This window comes from Ipomoea triloba, chromosome 13, assembly GCF_003576645.1.
Source record: "Ipomoea triloba cultivar NCNSP0323 chromosome 13, ASM357664v1".
Lineage (NCBI taxonomy): Eukaryota > Viridiplantae > Streptophyta > Magnoliopsida > Solanales > Convolvulaceae > Ipomoea > Ipomoea triloba.
The window spans coordinates 9347311-9368088 of record NC_044928.1 but is presented as its reverse complement, the minus strand read 5'-3'; the positions used below and the strand labels follow the sequence as shown (position 1 = coordinate 9368088).

Genomic DNA, 20778 nt, shown 5'->3' with positions numbered 1-20778 from the left:
ACATTGGTGTTATGGTTTGGTGGTTGTGCTTTGGATCTAATCCTATGTTCCTTGGTTTAGGGTCATTCTAAGGGAGTGATTTGAGATTGTTGTTTGGTTGGTTTCACTTGTGTCGATTCAGTCTAGTATATGTTTTGGTTGAGTATCTTATTATGGAACTGTGGTATTGTGGATTCATTCCTTGTTATTGTATTCATTTGAGGTGTCCTTGGTTTGTGATTCATTCAACCTATTGTTGTTGAGTCATCTGGTTTTGAACAAAGGACAGTTTCGTTGGCGTATATATTCTATATGCGCGTGTAAAATCTATTTACAAACTATGTTATACTAGTGTATTTCTCATGAGTGTGAGTGGTGGATTGCTTAGCATTTCTTTGCTAATATTTCTAACTGTTTTCCAGGTATGGAGTAGATTGAGCCGTGAGAGCACTAGCAGTAGATATACTTCGCCTTTATGATTAGCTTAGTATTTGTTGAGATTATTCAGACATTTCATGCCTGCATGCCTTAGACTCATGACTTGTATTTACTTGTTTAGATTGTGATTGCCTTTGAGGATTTATGGTTTGGATTTTGGATTTTGCCTTAGCATCTAGGTGGTGGTTAACCTAGATGTGGCGTAGCACTCTCTGTGATTTAGTATCGCTTCCGCATTAATATAATTTGGTTATGAGATTTGCTAGCTTTTGCCTTAAGTTTATTGCCTATCTCAACGTGAAAATTTAAGGGTGTTACAGTATATTTGTAAATTTTTTGCCAGTTGTAGACTTGTAGCCTTGTAAGTTGTGAGCGTATAACTTCAACCATTCAAGAGTTCAAGTAGTAAATTTTGTACTTTTGAATTTTTTTTATTCAATCTGGACACAACCTGAGCTCAAATGATATCCGATTAAAACCGCTCGAATCCCAATAAAATAAATATCCGCTAATTTTAACTCATCAAAGCGAACATATTGGATACATAAAATAAAATCTGAAAACCAAATAAGTTGACAATTCATACATTTGAATTGTGCGAACCCGTCCGTTGCACAATCCTAGACAAAATTCGGGGGCCAAAATGAAATTTCGTGAAATTTTCAACAAGTGAAAGATAAGAGATTTGGGGACGGCCGACTGTCCAACCAGATATTATAGAGAACTAGAGAAGTAGTTAACTGGACAGGCGTTATTTGTTTAGTTATTTCTTTATAACAATGAAGACAAAGGGTCCTTGACTTCTTGTTGGTATTGCCATCAATACTAGGATGCTGCCAAGGATCACTTCTATTTTTGTCGTGTTTGGTAAAAACCTTTTGCAGTAATTTTTCGCTATTCAACCCACATTAATTGAACATTTGGTAAATAGCTTTTTAAAAATTTTATGGTTTGAATATGAATGTGTGATTATTGAGTATTTGTAATTGCTAAACTATGATTTACGATAACGTCCGTAACTATTACTCGAAAATGTGTTTTGTGTGAGACCTGCCTGGTAACCTTAGTCGATAAAGCACTATAAAAAGATAAAATAATTTAGGTTATCTATGATTGACCAGTTCAAACTGAGAAAGTAAATTAGCTGCACACACAAAAAGTCAAGCTTATATAACTTTATAGTTACGTATCCAACTTTTCGACTAACTCCGGCTGGTATAATTGCTCAACTTGGTAATAATGATCCTACTATCCTAGGATACCTGAAATTACTTTTGTTTTCTATTCAAATCTTTGAACTAATTTAAACAATAGGAGCTATCGCCAAAGGCTTTGTGGTCAAGCGGCATGAAGTGATTCTCTCAAGTGAGAAATCATGGGTTCGAGCCTCAGCTCAATAGGAGCTATCACTCCATCCATGGATTAGTGTTTTGCATCTTTTATATCATTGTTGAGGAATAATTTGTAAATTATGGCATAGTCGATGGACCATTTTGGGTATTTACTCTTTATAATTTTAGGGATTGAAAGAAATTTCAAATATTTATATTTGAGAGTAAAAGATCAACAAATTCAAATACGACCCGATATTTAAATATTCTTTAAAAATCTTAATAGTGTTGTAATTATTTTTGTGGATGGCCATTACTTTCTATTTTGAGTGGTTAGTTACATCCCTAAGGATTAGGGATTAGAAATGTATAAATATTGTAAATGTCTTGAGAAAGTAATTTCCCACTATTGAATTTTCCGTTTGTTCAACATATTATTTTCCTTATTAATAGTGATCTTATTACAATATCTTACCTGAGATACTATTACGATTGTGTGGCGAACTTAATCGAAGATCAACCACGCTAGGGAACGACCCTAAACCACAACAAATAGAATATTGTCTGACTTTTAAATATTCCCTAAAACCTTCCCAACTTGGACCAAATGCATCTACCGATACTTCTTTACGCTAGAAGTGTAGGAGATCTATCGGTTTAAGAGATATAAAGCATAATACTAGATCTAGTAAAGAAACATTGTGACTCTTGTCTTGATAAGAATTATGTCCTAAAGACATTCGTCCAGATGATGAAAACCCTAGTAAGGTGCACTAAACAAACATAATACTAGGGATGCGGAACGACCAGATCTTAATATCTTTGGGAAATGTCAACGATCTGGTTAATTTAAAAATTGTCATGAATTTTATAAATATGGGAGAAAATGATAATATTACAGTTATCGACAACACAATTGCTTATATAATTGCTCATTTAAATAAACTGGATCCATGTGAGGTGCTAGAAGCACCCTCATTGTTTAATATTTAAAGGAGCAATTAAGGCATAGCTCGACTCGCTAAAATATATTCTCTTTATAACACGTACACCATTGAATGTTAACCATATTGGTTACAAATGGGTGTTTGTACGAAAAAGAAATGAAAATGATTATGTGGTATAATAGCGAGTTTTTGTAGCATGTGAGTTCACGTAGAGACCCTTGATTGATTTTAATCAAATACAATCTCTCATATAAGATGACATTAAGTTTCGCTACATAATATCATTGGCAGAATAATAAATTCAGATAGGCAGTTGATAAACGTCATGACCGCGTAATTATGGGTCATTAGACGCTAATGTTTATTTCTGTAACTCTCGAAATGAGAATAAAAATGTAAATCACAACATATATTTTTGTTGGATTACAAAGACTTTTTGACTTGTAGTAGTAAACAAATGACTGAGCAATTTCCTCCTGAGGAAGGAATATGTAAATATAAATATGTGTCATTATGTGCTTATTAAAAAGTTGCTAATGGAGTTATTTATTTATCATCTTAGTCCATGCCAATTGTATAAGTGATAGAATGTTTTAATCTAGTGACAATCTTGAAAATTATATTACATTCCTTTTCTACACTTATCCTTGGGCAATGTTTTAAAAACATGTAAACTTTTAAGATTGTTATATATCTTCATGGGGAGTGACATTTACGATTTACTTGAAGTAATCCTGAAAATTGGGTCCCGAAGACCAACATATGTACTCTTTTCCTCACAAGATTTTTCCCATTGAATTTTTCTAGTGAGGTTTTTAACGAGACATTATTGCAACATAGTAATACCAAAAGAGGAAAAGTTGCAAATAAATATTTAAATAGACAAACCCAAAAAATCGTGAAAATCATACCCTGAAGGTTAATGACTTAATGATTGATGTATGGTTGTATTTTTCTTTTAGCTAAGTTTTTCCCCACCGGGTTTTCTTAGCCTAAAGTTTTTTATGGCAACCAGTGTAAACATACATCATGTACTCTTTTCCTTGTCTAGTTTTTCCCACAGGGTTTTTTTAGCAAGGTTTTTAATGAGGCATGATTATGGAAAGATAATGTCCAAGGGCGAATGTTGTAATTATTTGTGTGGATGGCCATTACTTTCTATTTTGAGTAGTTAGTTACATCCCTAAGGATTAAGAATTAGAAATGCATAAATATTGTAAATGCTTGATCAGTAACGAATGAGAAAGTGATTTCCCCGTATTGAATTTTTCTTTATGTCTTTACATATTATTTTCATTATTAATAGTGATCTTATTACAATATCTTACCTGAGATAATATTACGATTGTGTGGCGAACTTAATCGAATATCAATAACGACCCTAAATCACAACAAGTAGAATATTGTTTGACTTTTAAATATTCCCTAAAGTTTAAATTTAATACCTTCAAACTTTTAAAATTCATACCAATCTTTAAAAGTCTTAATTGAATACACAACTAAAATACATTTACATATGACACCTACACATCTGTAAATTCTCTGTGTAGACACATATATAGGTTAGTAAAGTCACATCACAATAAATAAAAAATAAAAAATAATTTGTCACACAACTTTTTGTTGTTATTCACATTGTATAATAATATTTTAAAAAATAAATAGTGTTAAAAAGCAATGAAACGAAATTATTTTCAAAAATGTTATCCTCAAACCAAACATTCAATAAAACATATGGGATTTGGCAAAATGCTTGCGGTGCATAGATAACGTTGACCCTATCCCATAGGATGAAGACACTGGAATAGGTATGTTCTCGAAACGTACCACATGCATGCAATTGGCTTTTTATTTCAAAGATTATTTTATATATTACTATTTCTGTCCCAAAAATAATGTCCAGACTAGTCGTTATCAAACGACTTCTACTCCCATTTTATACTCCATCACTTTTATTTTTTACCATGACAAGATATGATATGTTATTTTCATTATATGAGTTCTAAAAAAAGTGTCAACATCAAACTTTTATATGAAGGAGTAAAAGTAAGGGCGTAAAAGTAGGAAGTATAACTTAGAAGAATCTAATTGCTTACAAAACAGTCATCTCACGTCTTCTCTTGACTTCCTGGTTAATGACATTAAGGTGTTAACTAGGGATTTTTCTAATCTTAGTTTTTAATTTGCTAAACGATCTGCAAATAGGGCAACCCACATTCTAGCTAGGAATGCCCTTTCCTTGTCAGATTGTATGGACTGTTTCGCAGTCCATCTCTTGTTTTTCTCTCATGTTCTTGACTCTGATCATTATTAATACAGTTTCTTCGTTTTTGCTTTAAAAAATAATAATAATAATAACTTAGGAGTCCAAGTAGTATTTTCCTTATCAAACTGCACTTCAAAAATAAAAAATGAAAAGCTGAGAAAAAGAAAACGGAGTTGGAAGTAAACACAGTTTACATTTGTCTACACTAGTCATAAATATATGTAGACCTCTGAAGTTTTAGCAGTTCTTACTCTGGCTAAACCTCAGTTGTAGCAGTTTTCATAGCACATCTTACCCAAAACCTCGAAATTAGGCAATGGCAAATGCAAACCGGTTTAACAAGATTTACATGAATCTTGGGATTGCATGAAGGAATTGAAGGAAAATAGACCGACACAGCAATTGAGTTCATACAAAAGCAATCTCCACACTAAGGTCAGCTACTGAGGGATCGAAAGACACTTTAAGTTTTGTTGAACGACAAAAGTTGGAGATAGATCCCCGCTCCTGCACGGTCACAGGCTTCTCTAAAAGCTTCACACCTTGCTTCCAATATCGTTGTTCTAAATCATATAACAGTTTGGTCAAGACACTGCAGCTATGTCATGAGATCACCACAAATGTAATATAACAAGTGATTTCATGGAAGAGGAAACCATCTGAGTTTTAGATTGAGTCAGCCCATGATGTTATACAAAATCAAAACCCATACCTGGCCCCGTCGATATGACAGTGGACTCTCCTGCATCCATTACCCAATCAATCCAGAACACTAGTCCATGGCATATTCCTGACTCGGTAAATTCAAACTGAAAATTGTATTTTCAACTCTTTTAGATTCTGGCTGCTAAAAAAATTTCTGAGAAAAATAAACAATTATGTCAAACATGCTGCAAGAAGATCATACCTGAGCTTCTTCTGAGCATGGGCACATTAGTTCTTGGAAATTGAATTCCATAATTGTAATTATTTCACTCAGTTTCTGCAATGATTTTGATTCCTCCAATCAACTTAAATAAAAATTGTAGCATACAAAAGAGGACTCAGGGAATATTAATATTTATAATACAAATTTCTGCATGATTCTTCGTAAGGATATTACATAAAGCATACCTTAGTCTCCCCACATTGCCAGATAAAAAAGGGCAGACAAGGACTTTGTTCCCCTGCAGGTAAATCTCCACATGCTCCTAAAGTGGAATTGACAACTGAATGATCAAAACCTTCAATGTCTTTCAGGCATCGTCGACTTCTCCAAAGATCCTATCCCAAAAGATTTGCACGTCCATTGCAAAAGTACACAAAGATCTTACATGGTATAAATCTTTTCTAGTAACATTGCAGAAAGGAATCCAAATACCCGCTACATAAACTTACAGGAAGGGACATTGCACAAGCCTTCAAGAGCCCTTTACAAGGCATTATCACCACATCTTTTGACAATATGTTGTCCATTGTAGTTCTTTCCTTCCTATGAACAAATCAAGATGAGGAACAACTAAGACTCTTAGAGAACAGACAAATCTTATGCGGCAACTTCCCATAGCATAATGATAACCTAAGCTCCTCATTTGGTCATTTGGACTGGGTAGAGATCATGTTAGGAATATTTACAAGCACTACGTGGAAGCGAGTTATCGAAAGATTGAGAACTATATAAATAGAAGTTTAAATAATATGAAAAAAAAAATTAAAATGACAAGTAGAAATTGCTATTTTGGGAAAATATATTACAAAAGGAGATTGTTAAGGAAATGCTACACAAGTGATGTAATAAGAATTTTAAATTGATGTAATCAATTGATGATGATCACAAAGCAATACAAATACTCTATTTATACACACAAAAAAAAAAAAAAAAAAAAAAGAAAGAGAGAGAAACCCATGACATGTGGTTAGGAAAAAATATACAAACTAATTAGGACATAGAGAAATTAAATGGGCACCACGTGGAGAATAATGCATGCATGGAGTCTGAGTAGTGGAATCCAACTACTAAGGATTTGAGCCACAAATCATTTGTTCCAACAAGCTCCACCTTGAATCAAATCTAAATTCAAGCATTGCTTGAACCTAGCAATAGGTAAAGGCTTGGTGAGCATGTTTTCTGATTCTCCAATGTATGAACCTTCTTAACTACAATATCTCCAGCAACTACGGCATCTCAAATAAAATGGTATCTAATATCGATATGTTTGGTTTTGACATAATATGTACCATTCTTGGTGAGATGGATAGCACTTTGACTATGTGAGGAACACAATAGTTTGTCCCTGTGAAACGCCAAGCTCCATAACCAAACCCGTTGCCAAGATCATCACTATAATTAGAATCTACAAAGCCCATTATATCAGTAGACATAGAAGAATTCAAATAAAAAAACAAAGCCCAAAGAAATACCCTTAGAGTAGCGCAAAACCCACTTTACCGCGTTCTAATGTTCCTTACCAAGGTTATCCATATATCAACTCACAACACTAACAACATAACCTAAATCAAGCCTAGTGCATACCATAGCATACACACTACCAACAGTACTAGAATAAGGAACTTTTGTTGGATTTGATCCAAGGTAGAGATTGTTAGAACAAATAATGTGGCTCAAATCCTTAGTAATTGGATTCCACTCATTAGACCATGTCTTTTCTCCACGCATACATTATTCTCCACGTGGTACCCTTTTAATTTCTCCATGTCCTAATTAGTGTGTAGCATATTTTCTTTAACCACATGTCATGCAGTTTTTCTCTATTCTGTGTATAAATAAGGCTTTTGTATTGCTTTATAATTATCACCAATTCAGAATTCTTCTTACATCACTTGCGTAGCATCTCCTTTAAAATCTCTTCTTATAATATCTTTTCCCAAAATAGCAATTTCTACTTCTATTTATATAGTTCTCAATTCTTCGATTACTCGTTTGACCTAAGTGCTTGTTAATATTCTTAACAAGTGGTATCAGAATGGTTGACGGTTCAATTGAGAATTATTTTCAAATATGTAACGGTCACTAAGTTATTTTCCTAACAATCAAAAAAAAAAAAAAGAGTTGTGCATGAACAAGAGGAAGAAAAATCCCAAACAAGGGAAGGAACAATAATTAGAAACCACTAGAAGTCATAGAGAATCCCGGATGTACTATTACAAAATATGATAAAGTCAAAACCTTTAACCATTAAATTATAGAAAAAAAATATTAAAAGAAACTCTTCTCTGAAAAGGCATTCTGGACATAGTCATACAGTCTCTATGAAGCCTCATTTCCTAACCAAATTTGAGTCTATAGAAATATTATAATGCATAAATATTCCCCCTAGGTGCTATTTCTAGTGGGCCAACTCTACCAAGGCAATAAAAGTCCTATGTTTTCTAGTAAAAACACAAGCATGCATGTGTGTGACAGATCATTTACCAAAACCGCAAATTTTGCCAAGGAAGCACACTATCACTTCCATAATAGAAAGGTTCTGCAATCAACAAGTCAACCTGCAGAAGAACAATATAATACAAAATCCTTAAATGGTTGTATGCAACTGATTGTATATATCAACCTTAGTGGAATATATACCTATGGCCACCTGTATCAAAAGGACCAAACAAGGTGTGGATCTGGAACCCCTGTTGGATCCCTTTCAGGTGCTTTCGGATATTTTGAAGGAAAAGACAAACAAAAGCTCAACCAAGGGCTTAGCAAGTCCAAAATTAAAAAGAAGTGGACTTCTTGGTCAAGTTTTACCATGGTGCTACCACAATTTTCAAGTTTGTTATGAGAGTTTCCTTGGTATGAAACTACAAGCACGTTTGTAGTGAATTGCTTATAGGCTTATAGTTATACAAAACTTGTGTGTATTTTGTTAACTCTGTAATCTATTTGAAAAGTTCTGTTTACAAATTCGTTGAGCATATGCCCCTTGCTTGTATATGTACTTTCATTGTGTCCAAATATCAGGGATCCTTCCATTCAGATTTTTGACAAATTTGACAATTTGATTCATTCCCTTACCTGACATCCAAACCCAATTCCATGTAATATATGTACAAAGGTTGCATTCTTTACCTTCTGTTGAATAGTAGAGAGTCAAAGTTAAGGAATTTATTTTAGGAAAATGTTTTAGGAATAATGGAGAGATTGTTGGTGATTTCAATATCTCCTAAAAATCATCTTCTTGATTTTCAGTTACAACTGTTTAAGGGAAGAATTAAGCTAATTAGTTCTTTCCTTTATTAGAGTAGGTTGTATATATGCTGCTGTAATCACACTATTATCGTAAGTAAGAATTTCAGATTTTCTTCATGGTACCTTAGTATATTTAGGCCAATTTTTCTTGGCTTTCTTTTCTCAATTCTCAAGCCATGAAAAAATACGGAATGGCCTCATCACAAACTTCCAAGATCACTACAACAGAAGCAGGAGGCAATTCAGAAACTACAAGCCTCAATGGCAATGATTCCTCTCCTATTCTCATCACAGGACACAAATTGAATGGCCAAAACTATTTGCAGTGGTCACAATTTGTGTTGTTCATTTGTGTAAAGGAAAGGATGACTATCTCGCAGGAACAGCAGCCAAACCAGAGACTACAGAACCAAGTTTCAGGGAGTAGAAGATTGAAAATAGTATGATCATGTCATTGCTTATCAACTTCATGAACAATGACATAGGTGAAAATTTTTTGCTATTTGAGACTGCACAAGAAATATGGGATGCAGCCAAAGAGACTTACTCTAGCTCTGAAAATACTTCAGAGCTGTTTCGAATTGAATCAACACTATATGATTTCCGCCAAGGAGAGCAATCTGTTACTCAATATTACAATACTCTCACACGGTATTGGCAACAACTTGATGCAACAAAATATAGGCAGATTATGGAACAAAAGAAACCGTTTAAATTTCTCTTAGGGCTTAACGGGGAGTTAGATGATGTTCGGGGTCGAATCATGAGGACTAAACCACTCCCTAGTCTCAGGGAAGCTTTTTTAGAGGTTAGGTGTGAAGAAAGTAGAAAGAAAGTGATGATGGGATCTAAAGAACAACCTGCCTCAACATTGGATTCTTCTGCTCTTGTTGTCCGTTCATCAAACAATAATGGTGGTGATTGTCAGAAACGAGAAAGACCTTGGTGTGAGTATTATAAGAAATTGGGCCATTACAAAGAGACTTGTTAGAAGCTCCATAGTAAACATGCTGACTGGAAACCAAAGCCACAGTTTGATAGAGACAACAAAGCACATGTGGTTTCCAACGTTGATAATGCTCATGTTCTTGAGCCTAGCCCATTTAATAAAGAGCGGATGAATTTGCTGCAAAAACTATTCAGTCATGTTGGCAATGGTAGCGTTACTGGGACTGGTATGGTTGCTCAAATAGATCCACATACAACCCTCATTGTTAGCAAAGGAGGAATGAGGCCGTGGATAGTTGACAAAGTGTTTCTGATCACACGACAGGAGATGCTACTCTTCTCCAAAATTACAAGCCAAGCAGTGGTCAATCATTTGTCCGTACTGTTGATGGTTCAAGTTCAAAAATTGTCGGGACAGGTTTCGTTCAACTTACTAAAGAGTTACATCTCGACTCTGCCCTACATGTTCCAGACTTGGATTGTAATCTTTTGTCCATTAGCAAATTGGCTTGTGATCTTCAATGTATTACTAAATTTTCTCTAAACTTGTGTGTTTTTCAGGACTTGAAATCGGGAAAGATGATAGGTAATGTTGAACTGTGCTCCGGGCTCTATCTCTTCTCATGTTGTCGATCCTCAAATGAAGTTTCTCAAGCAAATTATGCCCAATCTCAGAGTATGTTAGAATCTTTTCCTGTGTCCAATTCCAATATCAATAAAGATAGTGAAATCATATTGTTACACTATCGTCTTGGTCATCCTAGCTTTGTGTACCTCGCTAAATTGTTTCCAAAACTATTTATCAATAAAACTCCAGCATCTCTTCATTGTGAAATTTGTCAAATTGCTAAGCATACTCAAAATGTTTGTCCTCAAATTCCATACAAACCTTCCACTGCTTTTTCATTGATTCATAGTAATGTGTGGGGTCCCTCATGGATAAAAAATGTTTCTGGCACTCGGTAGTTTGTGACATTTGTTGATGATCATACATAGGTAACTTGGGTTTTTCTTATGAGACAAATCAAAGGTTGGGAAAAATTTTCAAACCTTTAATCTGATAGTCCAAAACCTATATAACTCTAAGATTTAGATACTCAAGTCAGACAATGCTAGAGAATACTTCAGTAATAGTCTTAATACTGATATACAAAGTCATGGGATTATCCATATAAGCTCTTGCGTTAACACCCCCCAACAAAATGGGGAGGCTGAACGGAAGAATAGACATCTCTTGGAAGTTGCCTGGTGCCCTTATGTTTTCTTCTCATGTTCCTAATTATTTCTAGGGGGAAGCCATTCTCACAACCACTTATCTCATTAACCGTATGCCATCTAGAGTCCTTAATTTTAAAAGCCCATGTCAACTTCTCGTGCAATGTTTTCCTCATATATGCAATCTCATCTAATTTACCACTCAAGGTATTCGCATTTGTTCATGTGTATCCCCAACACCGTAGGAAATTTGATCCTAGAGCCAATAAGTGTATTTTTCTAGGATATTCCCCAACACAAAAAGGATACAAGTGTTATTCTCCAACCACCAAAAAGTTTTACATCACTATGGATGACTCTTTCTATGAACATATATCATTCTATCCCAAATCTCATGTTCAGGGGGAGAGCATTAATGAACATCAAATTTGGGAGTCCTTTCTAGAGTATGTACCCTTTGTCCATTCAAAGTCACTAAATTCTTCTCAACCCATGCCTTATCAACCTGTGGTTATTGATTCTACATAAGACTTGCCCACACTTGATGTTTCTTCTGTGGTGCGTATCTAGTCCTCCATACAACTAGATGTCTCTTCTTCGGTCCCTATTCAATCTCCTGTATCTTCTCTGGTACCTATTCAGTCTCCCGTACCCATTACTTCTGTGGCTCCACAACTTGCTAATGATAATTTTCAAGTTTACACTAGGAAGAAGAAAAGACAGGAGTTAGAGCACGAATCACACAGCCAACATGTGGCCAAGGCATTGACTCAACTTCAAGTCCTCTTAAGGAGAACACGGGTTTGGATAGGGGAGGAGAATTACCCAGTCCTATTATAGATGACTCTAACATGCCAATTGCATTGAGGAAGGGTGTTAGGAGATGTATGAGTCATCCAATTGGGAATTGTGTTACTTATGTAGGGTTGTCACCATCTTACAAAGCATTTGTTACTTCTCTTGATGATATTCAGATTCCCAACACAATTCAAGAGGCATTACAGAATCCAGAATGGAAGAAAGCAGTACAAGATGAGATTGATGCACTTGAGAAGAATGGAACATAGATTATTATTGATTTGCCAATTGGGAAAAGGCCAATGGGGTGCAAGTGGATTTTCACCATAAAGTATAAAGCAAATGGATCAATTGAGAGATTCAAGGCTTGGTTGGTGGCTAGATGATTTACACAATCCTATGGGATAGATTACCAAGAAACTTTTGCTCCTGTTGCAAAGCTTAACACTATCAGAATTCTTCTCTCATTAGCTGTCAACCAAGATTGGTACTTGCAACAGTTGGACATAAAAAATGCTTTTCTAAATGGTGACCTTGAAGAGGAAGTCTACATGGAAATACCACCTGGTTTCAAAGAAAGTATGGCAAAGAATCAAGTTTGCAAACTCAAGAAGTCCTTGTACGGCCTTAAACAATCCCCTCGAGCCTAGTTTGATAGGTTCACAAAGGTGATTTTGAAGCTTGGCTATAAACAAGGTCAGTCTGATCATACTCTGTCTATTAAGAAATCTCATACAGGAAAAATTGCAATAGTGATAGTCTATGTCGATGATATTATTCTATATGGGAATGATGTGGAAGAATTACAAAATTTGAAGAAGTGTTTGTCAAAAGAATTTGAGGTTAAAGATCTTGGAAATCTAAAAGATTTTAGGGAATTTATTTTAGGAAATTATTTTAGGAATAATGGAGAGATTGAGGGTGATTTCAGTATCTCCTAAAAATCATCTTCTTGATTTTCAATTACCATTGTTTAAGGGAAGAATTAAGCTAATTAGTTCTTTCCTTTATTAGAGTAGGTTGTATATATATATTGATGTAATCACACCATCATCATAAGTAAGAATTTCAAATTTTCTTCACCTTCCTATGATGTGTATCTTGCATGGTCAATGCAGAGTTTCTCTTTTTTAGAACTTTAACGCAATCCATTGAATAGTCATTTGAAGCAGCAACAGCTTGCAGATACTGTTCACCTTTATCTTGCAGACCAGGAAATAAGGATATCACATTTGACGCTCTAGCAAGATGACCAACAGCTATTGTCAGAAAGATGCTATCATCAGCAACAATGCACAAAGGAGATGCCTTCTGCTTTAGCTATAAGGAAAACAAGAGGTGTCAACTAAACCAAGGAAATCAAAGCCAGTATGGAAATCCAAGCAGTGGAGGGTGAGGGGGGATCTTACGGCATTTTTAATTGCTTTTAGCATTGAACATCTCCAATTGTTGTCCCCATATATTGCAATTCTTTCTGGTGATAAAAAGAGTTGACAATCTTGAGCACTGAGTTTGTATTGTCTAACTTCCATATTTTGAGATTGAGTCTTGACTACATAAGAGAGGCTAACATCGGTATGAACGGCATGTAAATGGAGATATTCATCCTTGCGTACAGATAAACCTATGTTTGGAATGAACCAAACACATTGTTTCCAATGATCACACCACGCTTCAGAACCTAAAATGCCACATATATACAAATAAAATTTAATGAGCAATACACTCATAATAAATTTGCATTTAAAAAAAAAAAAAAACATCTAGTACAGAATCTACCAATCCTAAACCAATGGAAAGCTATATGTTAGGAGAGATGGGAATCTGCTAGCTGTGTTTCAAACTCAAAAATGGTAAGCATTTCATATTCATACATCTTATCGAAGTTTCAAACTTCATTCATGTTATATATAAGTTTCAACCCTCTAGTTTATTATCACAAGGTTAAAGAGTGGTAGAGTGAAGAGGGTCATTAGCTTTGTGAATACAATAAATATCAAAGGTTGCTTCCTCTTACAAGATAGGGATGGATCCTTTACATCTGAAGGACAATGTATCCACTTTGGACCAGTTGAATAAAAAACCGTCCCTTCTCTATCAAGTTGAAGCAACCACCTGAAATGCCAAAGAACCAGTATAAGATCAATGAAAAAGTATTCACAATAAGATTAAAGTATCCAACTTAAATACCATGAGATGATAGCATGGGCAATGCCACCTTTAGTTGCCTTTATAAGCAACTCAGTTTCCCTAGAACTGTCTGGCCTTTTCCAAAAGTCAAAATCAAAAATTTTGAAGGGTTCTGAAAGCTGTAGGAAATTTAAATCTGAGTAGGACTGTTAAAGAAGCTAACCAATGAGTATAATTTTTGCAAAGATTTAGATAATAAATACCAGTTTAATTCCCTCACTGATTGCATCACAATGCATGGGAAATTGTTGATGTTTGACACATATTATTGTATCCATGCCCTTTGGAACAAGATGAATTGTATCTAATGCCTTTTCTTCATTATTAAATAAATCATGCATCTTCCACAAGTCTTTGCTTTCAACCAGCTGAAAGGCAAAGATGGCAGAGAAATGAAATTCAATTTATCACCAAAAAGGGAACTTTGAACCTAAGTGGAAGGATGAAGGCATATGAAGTGTGGTACATCAGTCTGATAAAGCCAAAGTGTTGACTATATAATGGAAGATCTGGTACCATAGATAAATTTTAAGGGTTGTAGCATAGCATAGCATTGAACAAAATATTATAAGACAGCGAACTAAAAATGAAAAATAGAATGTCAGTTGTGATTTGAAATTGTATATATATGGGAAACTCATTCACGTTACACACAATACCATTTAAAACTTCCAACGTAATGGTTGTTGAAGCAGTGGGCAAGATAGTAAAAGCTTATATACAGTACTTTTAAGTTGCCAAAAGGCAACAGCATTTCAAACCATTTACTACTACACCATTCCTCATTGAGTATACAACCTTCTTGAGTTTGTTTCACATTCATTAAAAAAGCGTAGGTGTTTTTTTAATTAGTAAAGGGATAATGAGTTGTAGTTTTGCATGCATGAATGGTGGCAAATTTCACTTGGGAGAAAGAATCAGTATGTATATGACAATGTTCTCTGAGAACATTGATAAAGTTCAATATGTTCAATTACATCAAAAGGAAATGTATACGACACCATGTAAACCCTAGGTCTTTGGCTCTTGATGCCATGTAAACATAGGATTGGAAAAGATATTTTTTGTATTTCACAAGATAAAAGGAAGTTCTATATATACATGAGAGGATCCCTAAATAAGGTAAGGGAAAAATATTGATTCCTAAAATTATGGACATAAATCCTAAGTTACCATATTTACTATTTTAGCAACAATGCACAATCTTCAAAAATAAAAACTAATTTTGGTCAATACCTGACCAAATATCGTTGCTCGGTAAGGCACTGTTTTTGGACTTTCCACCAATAGATTGTCATGGGCATGCTGCAAGGTTGGTATCAGTCCTTCACCTAATAGCTCTGAGTCAAGTATTTCACTAACCTGCATTAAAGTAGTTTATAAGTTTTTCAGTATGCATTTTGGAAACAGTATACTCAGTTTATTCTGTACCTGTCAAGAAAATAAAGTAGTTTATCGATTTTGACTAGGCATTTCAGAAACAGTATTCTCCTGGTCTATTCTGTACTGATCAAGAAAATAAGCATACTTTTGGGGTTCCAAAGGCAAGCAGCATCTTATTATTTGGAGGCCAAAAGAAAGAGGCATGAGGTAGATAGGATAGGAATTGGCTATGGGACTATAACATACCGTGTTATTTAAGTGTTAGATCCAGGATGTATGAATCCATAAGAAATCTTGGAATTGATAATTGAATTTTCACTATAAGGATATATCGCATGGCTTGACAATGCTGGAATTTTCATCTACTGGTTTCATCAAGAATTTTCGAGAATTTTGGACCTGAACAAATATAATCTAGTATTCTAGTTAAAAAGTATAATCTGAGAGGAGAACTAGATACAGCATCACATAAGTAGAAACATGGATTCATCTGACTGGATATAGAAAGCATACTCTCCTGCTTCTATCCCAACTATAAATATGAAGACAGAAAAATTCCGGTACTGTCAATAAACTAGCTTTCCTAGAATCTATAGGCATCAATATTTCACACCTGAAAAACTATAAAACATCTCAAGACACTGAACTCACAAGAACATCTGCTCGAGATGCTATATCCCTGCCAACTTCTAATTCATCTGACCTCTTATTAATGATGCGAATTCCCCTTTCTATGCCATTTGCCCTCAAAACTTTCCGCATCAATTTCACCATAGGAAGGTACGATTCACAAGCTGTAACCATCCCCTTGGAATCAGAGTTAGACGCTGAATCAGCAGGACCCATTGCTCGGGCAGCCATCATTGACAATAATCCAGTTCCAGCACTGCAGATTAAATTTCACACTATAAACCACACAACATAATAAATCCCATTTTTCTACTCATAAGAGCCTATTACTGTATACGAAGCAGTTTATAACGGGGCATCTGAGTTTGAACCCATTTTTCTTTTCAGGAAACTAAATCAGAAGAAGATTTTAAAAAAGGGAATTCATGAAGAATTGACGGGTACCCAATATCAAGAACATGGCAAGGTTTAGTTACAGTCTTGTCAATGGCTTCACGGAATGCTCTGTTTCTGGGAGAGTCGTTGAGCATATCGAGGTACGACGTTGTGGCAAGAAGAGGAGTTGGAGTTTGCTCTGGAGTGTCGCTCTCCTCGATGACGACCCATTCGGAGTTTCCGGTTAACGGGTCGAGTTTGAGCTGGAACATTCGGGACCCGGAGCTCATGTTTCGTACGATAGTGCGGGTAGACCGAGGGAGGGAGGAGTGAGAAGAAGTGACGCGAAGGGGAAATGTGGGGTTTAGGGTTTTGCAGAAGAGGGAAAGCATTGAGGGCAGAGACGGGGACTACAGTCCTCAATAATAATGTCACCACTCACTAAGCCTCTTCCGTTCTGCATATAGTGCAAATGTGCAATTGAGTCAAATGTCATTCCTATATCTTGAATATAATTAGAATTTTTCTTTTTTTTTTTTTGCTTATGTGGCAGGAGTGATGGTCCTGCCTAGGTGATTCTTCAAGTCATCACCCCACTAGCGTCTTCTCGGACAAGCGAGTCAATGACAATCGAAGGGTCTTCTAGAATCGTCGTACTCTATCTCGGGGCTTGTCCCAAATTAGCCAATAGATTTGCACATGTATTTCATTCATGAAGCATGTGTTGGAATCTCACCCTCTCCAAGCGCCTAACAAGCCGTCTGCATTCACTAAAAAGGGGTTCATTTTCTGCCATGTCATATAGATCTGAGTTCATGCACCCAATGTCGGGCCTTGGGATCCTTTATAATGATGATTGTATTGACGCCTCTCTCATGCAGGAGACGAAGACCCTCCTTGAGGCCTCAAAGTTCAACTCGAAAGCTCATAGTTAGCCCAATTTTGTCAATGAAACCCATGACCCAATTGCCATTATGATTTCTGACAAATCCTCCCGCACTAGGCAGACAGACAAGAATTAGCTTTCCTTGCCTCGTCAGTGTTCAATTTGACCCAACCTCCCTTGGGCGGGTCCAACCCACCCAACGAATATTACCTCCCACCACCACACTAGTGTTCCTAAGAAGCATGCATGCCTCCTTCGCCAATCCGGTCATCATCTTCACCACCTCAGCCGCTGGTTTAAATTTTCCATTGAACACCAAATCATTGTGCGCTTTCCAAATGTTCCAAAGCATGTAAGGGAATTTAGAGTTCCAATTGGTTCGATCCCGCAAACAATACGTGGGTAAGCAGTTGATCTTAATGCAGGACGCTATGTTTCCCACAAGGCTCTATTGAAAATAAACAAGGCTAAGGCATCTAGAAGAACATTGTTTAGCAAAATAACAATTATAAATAGATGCTAGAGGGATTCTCTTCCTGGTGGAACCTTGAGCACTCACTTCTCTCTGCTAGGTTCTGTCTCCATCGCTCTCAGTTGGTGAGGAGTCTCCCTTTCATAATCAGCCAAATGAAGGATTTGATTCTTTCGATATTCTGGAGCTTCCAAATCCATCCAAGGTCTTCCCTATTACCCCTACCACCTGTAATGGCACAATAAGCCAAGGAAACCGTAAACTTACTTGATGGGCAAAACGCCCAAGTCAACCTGTTTGTAGCCAGGTCGCTACCAAGGATGGAGATACCTCTTATTTCATCAATTTCGCCGGTCTAGGAAAATTTTCTGAAGCTTGGAAATGTCATATGCTTTATCCTCCAAGATCACATTACTCACCTCACATACTTGCAAGCTCATTCGGGATGTTAATGTCCATGTCTAAGCCAATGGGCCTGGAGGATAAAGATTTCTCATTACCCATCAATCTAACTGAAGATTTAAAAATTTCTCATTACCAACCCTCTAGCTACCAAGAAGCTTGATCGTGGATCTACCCTTTGCAATGCTTTTCCAGACCTAGGACGCGTTTCTCTAACACTCAATCGTGAAAAGGTTCCTATTTCTAAAATGTTTTTGTCTCATAGCCTGACCTAAATTTTATTAGGGTAAGTGATCATCTGAGAGGACAACTTGGCAAGGAAAGCTTGGTTAATATTTTTGGCTTTCTGGATCCCTTACCCCCCCCCCCCCTCTGTCTCGGGGAATGCAGACTTCATCCCCGTTCACCAGATGGATCTTTTTCTTTTCTTTTGTGTCTCCCAAAAGAAAGTCACGACAAATTGTGTCAGTATCCCTACAAGTACTCAAAAGAAGAGCCATAGCTTGCATGAAATAGGTTGGCATAGTCAAGAGAGTGGATTGGACTAAAACACACCTTCCAGCCAAAGAGAGGTTTTTTTAATTTTTAATTAGATAGTCCTCTTCAAATTTTTTTTTAATTATATAGTCTTTTCCTCATGCTATCTAAGATGTAGTTGAAGGTGGCTTTGGAAACCCTTTTTTGAGGAATGGGCATCCCAAGATATTTTCCCATACTCTCAATGATTAGGATCCCCCAAACTTGCTAATTTGTTTCTTTAACATGCTAACACTGTTAGGAGAATAACAAATACTAGATTTGTGGAGATTGATATTCAAACCTAAAGTAGCCAGGAAAGCTCTTAGGCAGTCCATAATCATTTGAGTTTGTTGGGTGGAGGCGTCGCCAAAGAACATTAGGACCCGCGAAGAAGAGATGAGAGATTCCCACTCCTCGACGAGAAATGGTGATCGGCTTCCACCGGTTATTATTAACACCTCCTTGAATGTCGTGGGAAAGCTACTCCATTACAAAGATTTTATTTAAAAAAAAAAAAAAGTAAGGGGCAAGAGGATCCCCTTGCTTCAACCCTCGCTTGAGCTGGATCGAGGTAATTTTTCTCCACTCCATAGAATAACCATGATACTCTCCCATACTGAAAACAAAACAAGATTAATAAACAAGGAAGGAAAACCAAAATCATGAAGATACATTTCAAGAAAATCCTAGTTAATGATGGCATATGATTTCTAGAGGTCAATTTTGAGAAACATTTGTAATACCCGGTTATTTTATTATGGTTCATAATTATACTGGTTTATTATTAGCCAAAGACCTTGTGGTCAAGTGGCACCCGGTGTCCTGATTAACACTCTCACATAGGTGATGGAAGTGGGTTTGAGCCTCAGTAGAGGGAATTGTTGACTCTATGAACTGGTCTATTATTATTTTATTTCTAAACTTAATATAATATTCTCTCTGTCCATTTTATATGTCTGGCTCGGTTAACGATGCTTGACTGAAGTTATTTTTAATCTAATTTTTCATAATAGTATGTTCTTAATATAATATTCTCTCCGTCCATTTTATATGTCTGGCTCGGTTAACAATGCTTGACTGAAGTTATTTTTAATCTAATTTTTCATAATAGTATGTTTAGTATTATTATACAAAATTTATATATTTAAAACCTACATTAAAAGTACTATTAAACACAAAAATTAAATTTAAAAATAAGTAAAAATATATCAAAGAAAATTAACAAAGAAGAAAGAATTGGTTTGACCAATGAATAATAAGTAGGACAGATAAAATGGGACAGAGGGAGTAACTAATTCCTAATTTCTTAAACTATTATATATATACATATATGGTTATGTTAAGTATGTATATAGGTTAATATTTATATATAATAGTTTCCTAGTTATATTATGTGTGTATATATGTTAATATTTATATATAATAGTTTTCCTACATCACAGGCGGCTTATAAACCAAAAAAAATTGGGGGAAAAAGAAAGAAAAAAAACCTAGAACCTAGATAATTTATCTTCTATATCTCGTCTCCTTCATCAGCCGACAATTCCCATCAATTCTCATAATTCCTTTAGCGCCGAACCATAAAAAAAAAAAAAAAAAAAACAATATCTAGTCTTCTTGATTCAATTTTGGTCTTCTTCCTTGGTCATCATCAGGTTCTATCCTATGTTCACCGTAGGGATTCAAAGTTGTGTGAATTTTGCCTCTTAGGTAAGATTTATGTCTACTTAAAATTTATTTACCCCAAACCAAATTATTTAATATGTGTTTATGTAAAATTCTTTTTTCTTCAAAAATCTAATTTTGATATTTTAGAATAATT

At 35.5% G+C, this 20778-nt stretch overlaps 1 protein-coding gene across 2 annotated transcripts; it reads right to left on the bottom strand.

The window, feature by feature from the left end:
• Nucleotides 1–5100: 5100 nt before the first annotated feature.
• Nucleotides 5101–17125, bottom strand: LOC116001994 (protein arginine N-methyltransferase 1.6). Of its 2 annotated transcripts, XM_031241997.1 has the most exons (14): nucleotides 16747–17125; nucleotides 16324–16558; nucleotides 15526–15651; nucleotides 14493–14657; nucleotides 14290–14408; nucleotides 14117–14214; nucleotides 13509–13780; nucleotides 13183–13419; nucleotides 8374–8447; nucleotides 6339–6432; nucleotides 6075–6224; nucleotides 5869–5943; nucleotides 5674–5770; nucleotides 5101–5524 (listed from the first exon to the last, which is right to left on the bottom strand). In XM_031241997.1, the coding sequence occupies exons 1-14, from the start codon at nucleotides 17067–17069 to the stop codon at nucleotides 5370–5372; spliced, it is 2220 nt and encodes a 739-aa protein (XP_031097857.1). In that variant the 5' UTR covers nucleotides 17070–17125; the 3' UTR covers nucleotides 5101–5369. The 2 variants fall into 2 exon arrangements, with proteins under 2 accessions (XP_031097857.1, XP_031097858.1); XM_031241998.1 differs by lacking the exon at nucleotides 14493–14657.
• Between the last annotated feature and the right edge of the window lie 3653 nt (nucleotides 17126–20778).

What these genes read in the sequence shown, in the direction of transcription:
- LOC116001994 (XM_031241997.1), bottom strand. Translation starts at nt 17,069, where the DNA reads ATGCTTTCCCTCTTCTGCAAAACCCTAAACCCCACATTTCCCCTTCGC. An exon ending in AAGATACACATCATAGGAAG is followed by an intron (nt 8,448 to 13,182) that starts GTGAAGAAAATT and finishes GTTCTTCTGCAG; the next exon opens with GTTGACTTGTTGATTGCAGA. An exon ending in CTTGTGCAATGTCCCTTCCT is followed by an intron (nt 6,225 to 6,338) that starts GTAAGTTTATGT and finishes CTTTTGGGATAG; the next exon opens with GATCTTTGGAGAAGTCGACG.